The sequence below is a fragment of the Telmatherina bonti genome, assembly GCF_933228915.1.
Source record: "Telmatherina bonti genome assembly, chromosome: 19".
In the NCBI taxonomy this organism is placed as follows: Eukaryota; Metazoa; Chordata; class Actinopteri; order Atheriniformes; family Telmatherinidae; genus Telmatherina; species Telmatherina bonti.
In genome coordinates, this window is record NC_136617.1 from 26857409 (window position 1) to 26872577 (window position 15169).

Sequence of the window (15169 nt, forward strand, 5' to 3'; positions counted from 1 at the left end):
ATGCTTGCTCAATGGATTGTTCAGGTACCTGTGAATTGATCAACATGTTTCTTTACCATAAGCATTTATATATATTTTTTATAAAACATGTAGGAAATAGTACACACAAAATTCTGGATTCGATTCCAAATGACAGTTTTGTCACATGCCTGGAGGTGTTTTGGTTATGGAGGGTTTTATAGCACACACTATAAATAACTTCTAATGGGTGACTTTTTATTGAATTTGGCTGTTACAAAAATGAACTTTGTCTCTTGCTTGACAAACTGTACCTAATTAATGATTAATGGACATAATGATAAAGGACAGATAAACCTATATTTGATGTACATGTCTCTTTGTTGATGTCTTACATAGCTATAGAAACATAAGGTCACTTTTTGATAATAAACATTATGACACCACGTGCTAATATTTCTGAATGAGTGCTTCAGATGAGGAATAAGTACCACCTCTGAAAGCAGTAAATTACATGTCACATATGTCGCGAGATATTATCATTTAAATGAACAAAAACTGCATAGACCTCAGACGGCATAGAGTAATTCACTCCGGTGAAGTTATTTTATTCTGCACTAAAAAGCTAGACATCTTCCATGTGAGGGGATATGGTGGTATTGATTTATATGTTTAATGTTTGATTGAATTGACAGAACTTATAAGAATAGGGTAGAGTTCATATGTGTTAATCTGTGAACATGATCAGTAAAAGGTCAAACTGGCTGTTTGCATTGCTATGTGCTTGGACTGAGCTCTCACTCTTAACTTCTACTTTCAATTGAATCAGTATGAAACTGCTTCTCCCTAATCCAGGATTGGAGCTCCGAATCCCCAACTATGAGGATCTGGAAAGGATGGAAAAGGAGGAGGTTGGTGACAGGCCCAAGTGGGACAACAAAGCCCAGTACATCCTAACGTGTGTGGGCTTCTGCATTGGAATTGGCAATGTGTGGAGATTCCCTTACTTGTGCCAAAGTCATGGAGGAGGTAAGATGGGATGAAGGTGGTCGAAGACTGTTTAATAAGTCAGTGTGGATGAAAATCCTGTTTTGTTTTGTTTTAAATATTTATGTATTTTACACATTTTCTCCACAATGTGTTGTGATTGTTGCAGCCTGAACATTTTCCCTTTTTAAACACATGTCAAAATATGTCACAATAATTTATGGAGCATTTGAAAGAAGACATAAAAACTTAACTTAAACATTTCTCATGTTTAAGTTACTGATGACAGAAATTTTTTTATTTTTTTTTTAAATCTGTTTGTTTTTTCATTGTTCTTAAGCCTTTAAAGTCCACAATAACAAAAAAGTAAGAGATTTTATTTTATTTTTCTTTGGACAATAACAATATTAATCTATAATCTTTTTTTTTAGCAAATGGTTGGAGTTATGTTTAATGAAATCATAACTACAGTAAATGCTGACAATTTAAACAGTACAGCTATAATGAACTCTTTCTTTTGACATTTAATACCTAAACCAAGTGTGAAAAGTGGCTTAGGCGGGTTTATGTCCACAAATGTGTGATTAAATTCATTAAAGTCATTGGAAAATCTGCAAACTTGCAGGCTGTTACAGGGTTAACAAACCTGTGACAGTTTTGATTGTTAAAATCTGAAGGTCGCTTTCTGACAACCTTTAAAAGTATCTATAACTTCTATCCCTTTGTGTCCTTGAGAGATGGACTTTGGCTGTGAGTGATGTGAGATGCTCTTTTATAACACATGTTTCATATTAAACTATGAAAGAAGAACAACTAAAAATTTTCCACTGTCTTCACTTTATACATGGTCAACAGAAATTATGTAACCACAATAGGATTATGTGCTTTTATCACTTTGTGCCTGTTTTAAGTCTTTGCATACCTATAAGGAAATAAGTGTATTTGCAACTACAAGGCCAATTTGAATACTTTCGAAGTCACAGTAAAGGGAATACTTGCAAGACTTGTTTAGATGTGAAAAACTCTTTAAAGTATTGAGTTAAAGAGCAAATTGCTTTACTGAGTACTGGCTTTGTATACAGGCGGCTGAAATGGGGTTTCCTCCGCAGGGTGGCTGGGCTCACCCTTAGAGATAGGGTGAGGAGCTCGATCATCCGGGAGGGGCTCAGAGTAGAGCCGCTGCTCCTCCGCATCAAGAGGAACCAGTTGAGGTGGCTCGGACATCTGGTCAGGATGCCTCCCTGGTGAGGTGTTCCAGGCACGTCCCTCGGGGAGGAGACCCCGGGGAAGACCCAGGACACGCTGGAGGGATTACATCTCTCGGCTGGCCTGGGAACGCCTCGGGATCCCCCCCGCAGAGTTGGCAAATGTGGCTGGGGAGAGGGAAGTCTGGGCTTCCCTGCTTAGGCTGCTGCCCCCGCGACCCGACCCCGGATAAGCGGCAGAAGATGGATGGATGGATGGATGGATGGCTTCAACTCCGATTCTTTACTTCTTTGATTCTTTTCTTCTTCTTTTTATTACTACATTTAATGTGCCAATGCTGCTTTTCTTTGCCATGTTGCAAGATTACAAAGAATGTGAGACATTCAGTGTGCTGCCTGGATAATTACATCCATTTATTCACTCAAACATTATTTCTTTTTACAAGGTGCATTTGAGGAAATTCTGTCTTGCTCGAGTTAATGTTTATTGTGGTATTAAATGGTAAATGTGCCAGACTAAGCTCCTTACAGCCCAAATGCAGTTCAGTAGATCATTATATTTGTAAAACTATGTCTGTCTATGTTGTAAAACTATGTATGTCTATCAAAAAGTAAAGGAAAAGCAGTATTTAGCTTTTTCCTATGGTGGCCCTGAAGTGCAAACTACAAAACAAAAAACGCAACAACAAATAAAACAAAGTAACAAATTGAAAATGACAACAACAACTTCTATGAATGCCACCAGAGATATGTTTATTGTGTATTCCTTTATGAGAGGGGAGCATCACATCTTACATAAACTTGTCTTAGATATCTGGAGTAACAACTAATAAGAGCAAATCTAATAAGCTTTCTGAAAAAAATTACATAAAAATAGTTTTCACCAATGAACCACAACATTAAAATCACCAACTGCTTCTGTTGTTACAGTACAATGTTCTATAGGCCAGGATCCAATTTATCCAGTCTGAAACCATCCAGGGAGAACGGTAGCCTTATGATTACAAAGGTGGGGTTGGGTCTAGAAGGCCCAGTTCAAGTGCGCCAACAAAAGTAAACCACCGATCAAGGCGCCAAACCCCCGAACTAATTTTATTTATCTGAATTAAAAGCTTCAATTTTGTAATAATTTATTTTTGCTACGATGTTTTCAGAGTTTTAAAATTCAAGATTTAAAATTCAAAGATACAAAATTCAAATGAAAAAAATTCAGACAGCCAAAATTCAACAGGCAAAATTTTGTGGTAAAATTTGCAGTCAGAAAATCAGTTTTAACATCTGGGCCACTGCGGTAACTAATCAGTTCAGGATAACATCGAACTGGTATTCAGCCAATCATGTCACACTCCATCAGTCACCTCAGACGCTTAAATCAGCGGCTCCAATGAGAGTGGCGACACTCCCATAGAAAGATGGTAAGCAAAAGTTACGTGGTTCATGGAGCTGCCGGTTTAATTTTCTATCTTCAAATTTTGAGTCTTGAATTTTAAAACTCTGAAAACATTGTAGAAAAAAACTATTAGAAAACTGAAGCATTTAATTCAGATTAATAAAATTTAGGTCTGTTCATTTGCTGCATAAAATTTTGGTGCTTAAAATTCAAAGGATGGTAAAATTCAAAATCTGGTGAAACAGATTTACTTCCATGGGCGTCTTCATATCCGCTTGCTAGGACTTGGCGATGTGTGTAAAATGAAACTCAGTTACAACATCACACCAGAATCATCCTAGAATAAAAAGTTGTGCAGTTTCTCAACCTCAGGATGTCCCTGGCAAGCGATAACTTCCAAAACACACATAATACTCCCATCAGACAAGTCTGGAATGCAGAGTTTTACAGTAGAAAAGTTACGTAATGCATCTTTAAAAAACGCATAGAAGTGGACAAAACACATGTGCACAATGTCGAAAAAGTTACCTGTAGCGCAGTCAGTGCTGCATCTGTGGTCACTGGGTTAATGCAGAGATTTCTGGAAGAATTTTACTCACTGACAGCCCCCGTCCATTTTTAACTGTGCTTGACGTTTGATTAATTTCTTTTCCCTCCATTACCACTAGGTGTCAGTAGTTCTTACACACTGTACCTTTAATGTGCCTGCGAAAGAGCATTCATAATATTGATTGGTAAACATTTTCCAGGAGCGTTTCTGATTCCCTACCTGATCCTTCTGGTGCTGGAAGGAATGCCTCTCCTGCTTATGGAGTTTGCCATTGGCCAGCGTCTCAGGAAAGGCAGTGTGGGAGTATGGAGGGCCATTAACCCCTATCTAACCGGTATTGGTGAGTACAATTCTCCATAACAGGCCGGGGGAAAGGAGCCACTAACCCCACTGGAACCCATATTTGTTATTAAATGTGAATTATTTTGAGGGTTGCATTAATTAATAAATATGTTGTTCTCAGGTATTGCCTCCATGCTGGTGTCTTTACTAATCGGGTTATACTACAACACCTTGATAGCGTGGATCATGTGGTATCTTTTTAACTCCTTTCAAAACCCACTGCCTTGGACCCATTGTCCTCTCAATGAAAACAATACAGGTCTTATAAAATACACAAATTCTTAAGCAAATTACTTAACCAGATTTTATCCAGATTTCTAAACAACTACTTTATGCCTCTTCAGAATTTATATCCGAGTGTCAACGGAGCTCGACTGTGGATTATTACTTTTACAGAGTGACTCTAAACAGTACAGCCTCCATAGCCGACTCTGGAGGTCTCCACTGGCCCATGGTGGTTTGCCTGCTTGCTGCCTGGACAGTCATCTGTATCTGCTTCATACGGGGGATCAGTTCATCTGGAAAGGTTGACTTTTTTAAAACTGCTTTTTGAAACTAAGCATTTTCTGACAGGTATTACCTGCCAGTCTCCTTGAATGTTTCTATCATATTTTCATGACTTCAGGCAGTGTACGTCACCGCCATCCTGCCTTACATAGTGCTGGCCATCTTCCTAGTGCGAGGACTGACCCTCAAAGGTGCCATGAATGGAATCAAATTCCTCTTCACTCCAGATGTATGTTTTACATTTTTAACAGAAAACAATGCTATAATAATGTTTAAAAAAAAGAAAAGAAAAAGAATTAACTACATCAGTCTGTACTGTATGTCTCCTTACAGGTGAATGAGTTGATTAACCCAATAACTTGGCTGGATGCAGGCGCCCAGGTCTTTTACGCCTTTAGCTTAGCGTGGGGAGGGCTTATCTCCTTCTCAAGCTACAACCCTGTTCAGTAAGAGCTTTTTGAAATTCCTGTTGTGTATTTAACTCCTGGCATGTGTGCAATCTTGCAGGAATACCAAAAGTATCCCACCTAAAACCCCCTGCAATGACAATGGGTTAAATCACATAACAGCTAGCTAGCTAGCTAGCTCGTGCATGTGTGTGTGGTGATTATAGTCTAAGACAATGTGAGAATCAATTTCATAAGTTTTATTCCTTTTCTTTCAGCAACAACTGCATGCAAGATGCTGTGATTTTGTCTGCAGTAACTGGTTTTACTTCAATATATGCTGCCATGGTAACCTACACCATCATTGGCTTCAGAGCCACTGAGAAATATGACAACTGTGTCATCGAGTGAGTAGTCACAGAGCATTAGTTTCAAGTTCAGAAAAGCCCAAAACGACTTTTTTTGCTGTGCATTTTCATACGTTTTGGAATGAGATGTCATTCATGCCTATATAGAAACATTATATACAAAATGATTGGGCTTTAAATATATTTCTGATATTTTTTCTCCCTAGAAACATCATGACCTTGACAAATGCATTCGACCTTCCTGAGGATAGCATTACTGCAAGTAACTACAATGAAGCTTTTAACCATTTAAACCGCACCTATCCTCATGCTGTTCTTGGACTGAACATTGAAACATGTGACATAAAGACACTTCTAAGTGAGGTAGCTGTTTTAATGAAGTTCTGTCAGACTTTCCATGTTGATATTGAGTTGTATTCTCATCTGCATTGTGCATGTTGTCTTAGGGAGTGGAGGGAACCGGTCTGGCCTTCATTGTCTTCACAGAGGCCATCACCAAGATGCCCGCCTCCCCAGTCTGGTCTGTCCTCTTTTTCATCATGCTTTTCTGCCTGGGCCTCTCAACTCTGTTTGGCAACATTGAAGGAGTGGTGGTCCCCTTGAAAGACTTAAAATTGTTACCTCAAAACTGGCCCCAGGAAGCAGTGACTGGTAATCTTTGTCCTAGTGTCCTATTTAAAGTCAGTTTTTCAATATATGTTTCATACAAACGACCTTCTAATTTTTATTTGTTGCCTCCATGTTGCAGGGATAACATGCCTTGTTTCCTTCATCATCTGCCTCCTGTTTGCACAGAATTCAGGACTTTACTGGGTAACTCTTTTCGACAACTTTGCTGGTTCCGTCCCACTGCTGACCATCGGCTTTTTTGAGTTGATAGCCATTGTTTACATTTATGGTATAGACAGGTGAGTTCACAGTTCCTGTGTTTGTTTAAAATGTATTTGCCAAGCATGAATGATCAGACTAGTCACAAAGTAGAATGAATTGAGAATATCAAGTAATGCGTGTTATTGACGCTTCACAGAATGTTTAAAGCATTTTATGCTTTAAACAGTCCTTGAGGGCCACAATCCTGTAAGTATTCAATGTTTCCTTGCTCCAACACACCTGACTCAAATTAAATGGATCAAACAGCCTATGAAGTTCTGCATAATTAATATATTTGAGTCAGGTGTGCTTGAGAAGGGAAACACTGAAAACCTGCTAAATTGTGGCCCTTGAGGACTGGGGCTTGAAATTTCTGATTTAAAGTTACTCTGATAAGGACATATGGACACCTGAAGTTTATGCAGAAGTGCCAAAAATTGCAGTTCACCCCTCATCCACTAGGGGCTCCAAGACAGAGCAAATCCCAAAGTGTCCCATGTTAAAAAGATTTTTAGCTGGCTCATGGCTTTAACCCACCAACCTCTGTTAGCTGGTTATCTCCCAGTTAGCTCAATTAGCTCTTAGCTATATGCAAGTCGGAGTTTGATAGATGTCAATCATTCACCCCCACACTCACAGCCCCCCTCTCAGCTCTACCTCTTAGCCCATTTTTGCATTTTCCTGGAGAGAAGGCACGCGTAATGCTGCCAAGATGGTGATGATGGGAACTGTTGAATGAGCTTCAATTCAGCTCTTCATAAACCTACGGGTGACGTCACAGAGGCAGCATCCATCCTTTATATACAGTATATGATGCACACACACAGTCCCATAACAACTGCTGTGTGTGATTGCTTACTTGGTTCTTTAATACACAGATCATTTATTTGATTCATTAAGCCAGTTTTAACTCCTCCAGTGTTGGTAGTGTTTTGTTTCAGTTTTGCACTTCTCAAAACCAATCAAATCATAATTCCTCAGCAGGTTATGTGAGCAGTCAGGTCACTGCAAGTCATCCCAAAGGCACCAATTTCCATGGTGAAGGTAGAATAATTATCTAGCTCTGGAATAAGACACAGCTACTATTTGCTATAGCCCAGTGCTAATATGTTGTAATTATTCATAACACTTATAGAAGCAGGGTCATTTCCACTTTCCTTCAGTTACATCATGGATATCTGAACAGAAAGCTGGCGAAAAACTGTTTCATGATCCAGCTTTACAATTCAGTGCAACATAGCTCTCTGCCGCGTTTAACACATATAACATGTTGTCATGCAAAGTTCTCAATCTGCTTTATCCTAACTGTACTATTGCAGGACCTACTGGTAATTTACATAGGAAGCTGATGGACAGCCAGTATTCATTCATTTTCCTCACCGCTTAGTCTGATTAAGGGTTGCGGGGAAGCTGGAGCCTATCCCAGCAGTCTTTGGGCGAAAGGCAGGGTACACCCTGGACAGCTCACCAGTCCATCGCAGGGCCAGACAGACACAAACACCCACTCACGTTCACACTCACACCTATGGGCAATTTTGAGTAACCAGTCAACCTAACATGCATGTCTTTGGACGATGGGAGGAAGCCGGAGTTCCCAGAGAGAACCCACGCATACATGGGGAGAACATGCAAACTCCACACAGAAAAGCCACTGTCCAAATAACACGCCAATCGAACCAGCAACATTCTTGCTGTGAGGCCACAGAGCTAACCACTATGCCACCGTGCAGCCCCAGCCAGTATTAAAACACATTTTACGGATGTACAGTAAGCTGTACCTGTCCCTTTCAGGAGTTGGTTTTTTTATGTTCCAAGTCAGAAACTTTATTGCCCATATCTCTGTTTATAGTACACCTGTTTATTAAGAACTCTTTGATACATATTTTATATTCTGTCCTATCTGTTTTACTTTTATTGTGATCTACAATATGCAGATAATCTAATATTAAATATGTCCCCTCAGCAAGGTACTTTCTAAATTTAGTAAACAAATTAATGTTAAACTCTTTTCTATGGCAGGTTCAATGAAGACATAAAGTTCATGATTGGACATAAACCCTCCATCTACTGGCAGATTTCATGGAGGTTCATAAGTCCCTTAATCATCCTGGTTATCTTGGTTTTCTACCTGGTGACTCAAGCTCAACAAGAACTTTTGTATCTCGTCTGGGACCCCAACTCTGTAAGCTCACAGGTTCATACATTTACAGAGAGTACATGAGCTCTGCTATATGCTACAACTGTAACTTGTTGGTACTGCCTTTTGATTTGCAGGAGGATTTCCCAGCTCTGGCATCAGTAGCATACCCTCCATGGATCAGCGGGGTCATCTTCTTGCTGGCAGGGGTCCCCAGTTTGGCAGTGCCTGTGTATGCATTGTGCAGGCTGATCTTCGTTAAATGCAGGGGAAAGACAAAACCCTGTGAAAAAATTAACCAAATTTCCTAAAACACCAGAATACAGGAAAACGCAACATCATTCAATTTGTTCTCCAAGTTTGACAAAACATAGTGTATGGAAACATAGCAGTGTATGGACAGCAAAAACTAAAAAAAATAATAAAAACAAGCACAGTATATATATTATTTTCACTTTTTCTAAAAATGTCTGAAAAGGTTTTGCCATTAAAATCTTTTTGTCTAGTTAACATCTGTGTTAGTGTCATAACCTAATTATCAAATCAAATTAAATTGTAATTGCAAAGCTTTTTATAATACTGGCGGCACAGAGACTCTCCCTCGTCCTTTGGTGTTGCAACAACGCCACCCTGGGAGTTTCACCCAGGGAATTATTTGATAAAACAAAAGGCTCTCAAATTTGTTTTACTCAAAATATGGGAGACTTGTTCCAATTTTAAAGAAACTTTTACTTTCAGCAGTAAAAATACTTTTTAATATAAAAACCTAAAATGGAGTGAAAAGAAACTCCTAAGAGTACCATCTGAAGGAGCACCAAAAGTCAGGTACAGAGGCGTGCACTCGGGTGCGTTCAACATGGCACTGCACTATTTTCTGACACCTGGAGACAATCTTCTCACCACACATGCATCATGCAACACGTACGATTTTTTTTTTTTTTTTTTTAAAGTGCTCACACACAGAAGTTTGTCAAATAATCATTTAAAAACATACACATACACACAAAGCACATGTACCCACCCACCTACACACACACACACACACACACACACACACTACCCCATTCTGCACAAATATGAACTCTAATCCCTAGTTACAGTTTCTTAACTTAATGTAGATATGAAAGTTTAAATAGTAAATAAACATCTGCTTTCATGTTGCTGAGGAAACATCATGATGATCCACTTACGCCAGAAGTCTGCCCACCCATGGCCACAGGGAGGGCACCACAACAGAAACTGTCCAGATTAGGGCAGGTCCACACACAGCCAAAGTGCTGTGGTGCACAACCCCCATCCACCCTGACAAAGGGTGATTACCTTGGTATCAACCCTTCAGACCAGGCAAAGCTACCAGTGAGGAGCATCCTCATGAGAAAAACCTTTGTGCCTGTTTATCGTGTTATCACTTCTGACAAACCACATTTACGAACAAATCTGCAGGTGGTGCTACATGTACAGAAATTAAAAACAATTTCCAAACAATGTCATGCGCACAAAGTTGAGAGAAAGTTTTGTCAGGAGGATGCAGACTTGTAAACAGGCCAGCAGAGGGAGAACTAACACCAGCAAACCACAGTCTGCTTGTTCAGGTTGATCACAGGAAATAAACAACAACCTGGTTTTAAAAAAGATTTGTAAACATGAGATGTACTGCTGTGTTGATATTATGCAAAGAAAGGTTTTTAAAATGCAGTGTTTGATGGAACGTCATTTGCTGAAGCTTATATAGCTACACGAGGCACTTATTTTTATGTGTTATTTTGATGAAGTGTGACACCTTGTGTTTGGACTTCATGTGCGCCCTCCTCTGAAACACATAGAAAGCTGCAATGCTGCTCCAGTTCAGTCCTGATCCACCATGGTGGTCCAGGAGAACTCCTCAGCATGTTGATGAAGGCTGGAAAGTGAAACAGACAAAGCGCTACAGGGAAGTCCACAAATCCACAGAAAGGAAGTAGAAGTTAATGGATATCTGTTTAATGATCAATTCAGTGTTTTTCTTTCTTTTTCACTCATGTTTATATTTCTGTTTTAACTCTTTCTGACATTTTATTTGATTCAACATTTTTATGTTAAAAGAAATGCTTTATTAAAAGTGTTTCATTCATCTTTCAGATTACTGAGCCTCTTTTAATGGGCAACACTCATTTCTTCTACACTGTCTGGGGTAGCTGCAGATATACCACTCACCTAAAAAAAAGAGGTTTTAACATCAATAAAGACAGTTTAAAAGTTTGTATTCTTTAGACTGGAGCACCTGAAGGAAAACCCTTGTAGACTTGAAGCAAAGGATGAACTTTGACACAGAAAAATCTCCAAACTGAGGGAGTTGACTGTTTTATTGCTCAGACAAGCATCATGGGTTGCTTTGATTTTAAGAAAAATAATGCAATATAAAGAGATGTTTGTTGTGCCGCATTAGGTAGTCGTGGTAACATTAAATCTGTGTTTGAACAACAGCCTGGCTAAACCAAAAATCAACAACTCCAGCATTCAGAAAAGTGATTTATATGTGATACAAAGTTAAACAGCAACAAGTTCCCTTTAGCTCAGTTTGTAAAAGCCCCTCAAGGGTCAAAATTTAGCACCACCTGCTGCAACAGCATCAGCAATGCAAAGATGCAGTGGGGGGTTTATTTAAATTTATTTTTAAAATGGTAATGAATAAAAAGTACTAATTGAAACTTTAACAACGAACAGAACAGTCAAATACCAGATTATTTAAAACAACAAAATAACAAATTTTAATATCTTAATTATTTCAGAGTAAGAAAAACTAAAGAAACATCACTCTCTCGCTCAGTTTCCCTGTCACTCACACGTGTGTGAGCGAATGTGAACACAAGGATAACTATCTGACACAGTCTAAATAACAAATTCAAACTTTTTTCTTCTGTTTTATCACTTGTTCCACAATGCAAATGCGCTTTATCTTCTCCTTGGTCTGTGTTGCGGGTGTCTGCACTGGTCTGGAAATGAGCTCATTGTGCAACAGTTTGCAGAGAATGAGGTTTTGTCAGGGAATGTTTGCACCTGTGAGGCCATGTCCAGAATGTTAGATGACACATGCCATCTCCTGGTTCTGGCTCGGGTGGAGTAAATTACTGCTTCAGCATCCCACTTCATCCACGTCCACCATTAGGCAACCAATCCCAACTTTTTCACTCAGCACTTAATCAGAGTTATCCTAATACCTAATTTTATGATTATAATTATATGAGAATAAGAAGTTTATTAAAAAAAAAAAAAAAAAAAAGAACTGCAATTGACAGAAAAAAATCACAAGGTAAGATTTTTGGTCTCCTTTTCAAACAAAGATGTGCAGGTATGTGCAAAAAGCAGGCTAATGGTGCATAATGACCTCAGGTCTGCAACCAGCACCTCAAACATCTGAACAGTGACAGTTTGTTCTGTACAAACTGTTGCAGCCGAGATTAAACACATGCAAACAGTAAAAAATAAAAACCCCAAAGCTCTGACAACATTTCCTCCTGTGCTATTAAACACATCACATTTCATTTTATATTGCAGACTCAGCTCAGTGTCTGCAAGATATGCCTCGGTTGAGAAGAAACTGTCTCAGTGTTACGAACTGTATGTGATTGGTTTCCTGGAGGTTAGTGTAACACCAGAGCAGCATCACCAGGTTATCCATTAATTCAAGGCTGAGCACACTCCCCTTTGAAACAAGGAGGGAGGTTTAACCACTAAATCTTTATGCTGGGTGGTTTAACCACTAAATCTTTATGCTGGGTGTTTCCTCTCCCCTCCCAGTAGTCTGATTTTGTTCTGAAAAACCTATCAAATCTGGGATCCTGACTAAAGCCTCACTTGACAGGGCATACAAGACAGCTCACTTAAAAAAAGAGTACACTGAGCATCACTTGGACACGTCTGTTTGAGGCAGGATTTACTCAAAGTGCTACTACAGGTGGATGATTTTGGAGATTAACAAAAAAGAAGTATACCCACCACCTGGTTGGTGTGAATGCTGAGATTAAGAAATCCACATCCTTTTACCCAAACTGGAATCGTGCTGAGCCTTTTCATCAGCTGAGGATGAGCAAAGCAAAAGACTCAGGGGTGGCAGAGAGACCCAAATGGGACAACAAGATTCAGTACCTGTTGACATGCATTGGCTTTGCAGTAGGACTTGGAAACGTGTGGCGGTTTCCGTATCTCTGCCAGATCTATGGAGGGGGTGAGGTGCTACTTTTCAACTATGTTTTCCTTATCTCGTCTGAACTCAGAGAAGTTTAATTGCTATCACGTAAAAGCAATGAGATGCTTTACTTTATATGCTTACTGGTTTGGTATGTGACTGAAAGAAAAGGTGGGTCTTATCAATGCTTGAAAATTCAAGGGAAACGTCAGGGTTTGTATTTACTTCCTCATAGTTTTAAGGGAGATATGCTGAGGCCCCTTGCCACAGAATCCCAAAGAACAATGGTCGGGGTTTGGGTAAACAGGCATCCTGAGGTACACACACCAGCCACATATAGTGAAACTTGTATTCAGGATTCCTATGGAAGTGTATTAGACTGCTGAGCTTCTATATGATGTAGCCATTAAATAATCAGTTTGCCATTTTTGCATAAAGATACATTAAAATTGTATCCTTTTAGAGAGGCTACATTACACTGGCGACCTGTCCAGGGTATACCCTGCTTCTCGTGTGCTCATTGCTGAGATGGGCTCCAGCTTCCTCACAACACTGAATTGGAACAAGTGGTACAGAAAATCGATGCATTTAGAGAAGCGTTATGGCAGCTTGCGAATAAACTCATAATGTATCCCTATTGCAGCCCTGTCTAATATAATGCTTATTTTTGTTTGGTTAAGATAATAAAACTTAATGTCCTTATGTTGACAAGACTCATTAAAATTTATTAAAGTGTGATGCTAAAGCCATTTTAATATTGTTGGTTTCCAATTGTGAGGTAAATGTTTCCATCACGCTGTCAGGTGCATTCCTCATCCCCTACCTGATAGCGCTGGTGTTTGAGGGTCTCCCACTGCTCTACCTGGAGCTGGCCATAGGACAGAAGCTTCGCATGGGCAGCATCGGGGTGTGGAACTCCATCTCTCCGCTGCTCGGTGGTGTAGGTGGGTAATCTAAATTTATTAGGAAGTGAATAAAGGAAATGTTACTTTCTGAAAAAAAGAAATAAAAGAAAGAGCAGACAGATGCTATAGGTGTGATTAGAGAGTGGCATATTCGCATTAAATATGAAAGTAATTCGAAGATAAAGAAGATATTGCCTTGTGTGATGACTGCTGGAAGGTTATGATATCTGGTAATGCACTATTGTACAACGGCATGCATTATCCTGGATCATTTTCCTTCACCGAAGTTGTAAATTCCTTTCTTTCTTTTTTTTTTCTTTTTTATGAGTGATCTAAGTAACATATTTGCAGGTGTTTACTGTGGCTGCTTGCCATCTTGGTGAAAAAATCAATTATTGTTCATGGAGCTGAATTTTGTTTCCTCAGATGAAAAAATAATTGACAGTAAATATTTCCTGTGTGCAGGCATTGCTTCTTTGTTTGTGTCCTTCCTGGTGTCCATTTTCTACAACACTATCCTGGCCTGGGTGCTCTGGTACTTCTTTCACTCTTTTCAAAACCCCTTGCCATGGAGCTTCTGCCCGCCCAATGATAATCTGACAGGTGAGGTGATACATCAAGCAATGCTAAACTCTGATGGCAACAACTAAAACCGTGCCTCAGAGACGTCTAATAAAAATGCATGACTGTCATATAGGAATTCTGGTTTAAGAGTTGTGAACTTTACACAAGAGGACTAGATGACTGTTGGGCTGGTCTGGGATGTAATTCTGGATTGCTTAATAGCTAACTGGTAGAGTGTAATAAATCTTGTTTTCAATTAAGATAAGACTCAGTGACAGATACTGTGACATGACAACCAGCACTGAATTGTTTTGCTCATTCGTAACTCAACAGATGGTCTCTGTTTGCTTGATGAATTCTGCAGAAAGTACCAGGCTGAATGCAATTAATTCAATGAAATAATAGAAAATCTTCATTATAAGAACCAGTTTTATGCTGATGTCTATCTGGTTTGAATGCATGAAAGTGTGTGTGAAAGTATAAGATTGTTTGGAATAAAACAGTTTTCACTGATGAGTGTGTCCACGTAGGTTATGATGCGGAGTGTGAGAAGAGCACTCCTGTGAATTACTTTTGGTATCGTGAGACCTTGAACATCACACCAAACATTGATACCAGTGGCTCCCTGCAGTGGTGGATGGTGGTCTGTATTGCCACCGCTTGGTGTGTGGTCTACATCTGTTTCATCAAAGGCATTTCCTCCATGGGAAAAGTCAGTGTTGTGTACTAATGACAAAACTTTTAAGCTCTTATTTAAAAAAAGAAAATCAATTAAGTTTTGTGGTTGTCTTTAAAACTGCGCAGGCTGTTTATGTGACGGCAACATTCCCCTACC

The 15169-nt window shown here is 39.3% G+C and overlaps 2 protein-coding genes across 2 annotated transcripts in view; both read left to right on the forward strand.

The window, feature by feature from the left end:
- Positions 1–788: 788 nt before the first annotated feature.
- LOC306769799 (sodium-dependent neutral amino acid transporter B(0)AT1-like) lies at positions 789–9011 on the forward strand (the record flags this gene model as incomplete). The annotated part of the gene is made up of 12 exons (XM_079258517.1): positions 789–987; positions 4290–4430; positions 4554–4691; positions 4777–4958; positions 5058–5168; positions 5273–5385; positions 5604–5732; positions 5900–6056; positions 6140–6344; positions 6442–6601; positions 8583–8745; positions 8838–9011. The coding sequence occupies 12 exons, from the start codon at positions 789–791 to the stop codon at positions 9009–9011; spliced, it is 1872 nt and encodes a 623-aa protein (XP_079114643.1).
- Positions 9012–12762: 3751 nt separating this feature from the next.
- slc6a18 (solute carrier family 6 member 18) overlaps positions 12763–15169 on the forward strand; it is a gene marked incomplete at both ends in the record, with an annotated part of 8649 nt that continues 6242 nt past the window's right edge. Inside the window, 5 exons of the mRNA XM_079258342.1 lie at positions 12763–12904; positions 13669–13809; positions 14236–14373; positions 14865–15046; positions 15139–15169. The exon at positions 15139–15169 is cut by the window's right edge and continues 80 nt beyond it. Coding sequence (XP_079114468.1) covers positions 12763–12904; positions 13669–13809; positions 14236–14373; positions 14865–15046; positions 15139–15169 — 634 coding nt within the window. The remainder of the gene's footprint in view (positions 12905–13668; positions 13810–14235; positions 14374–14864; positions 15047–15138) is intronic.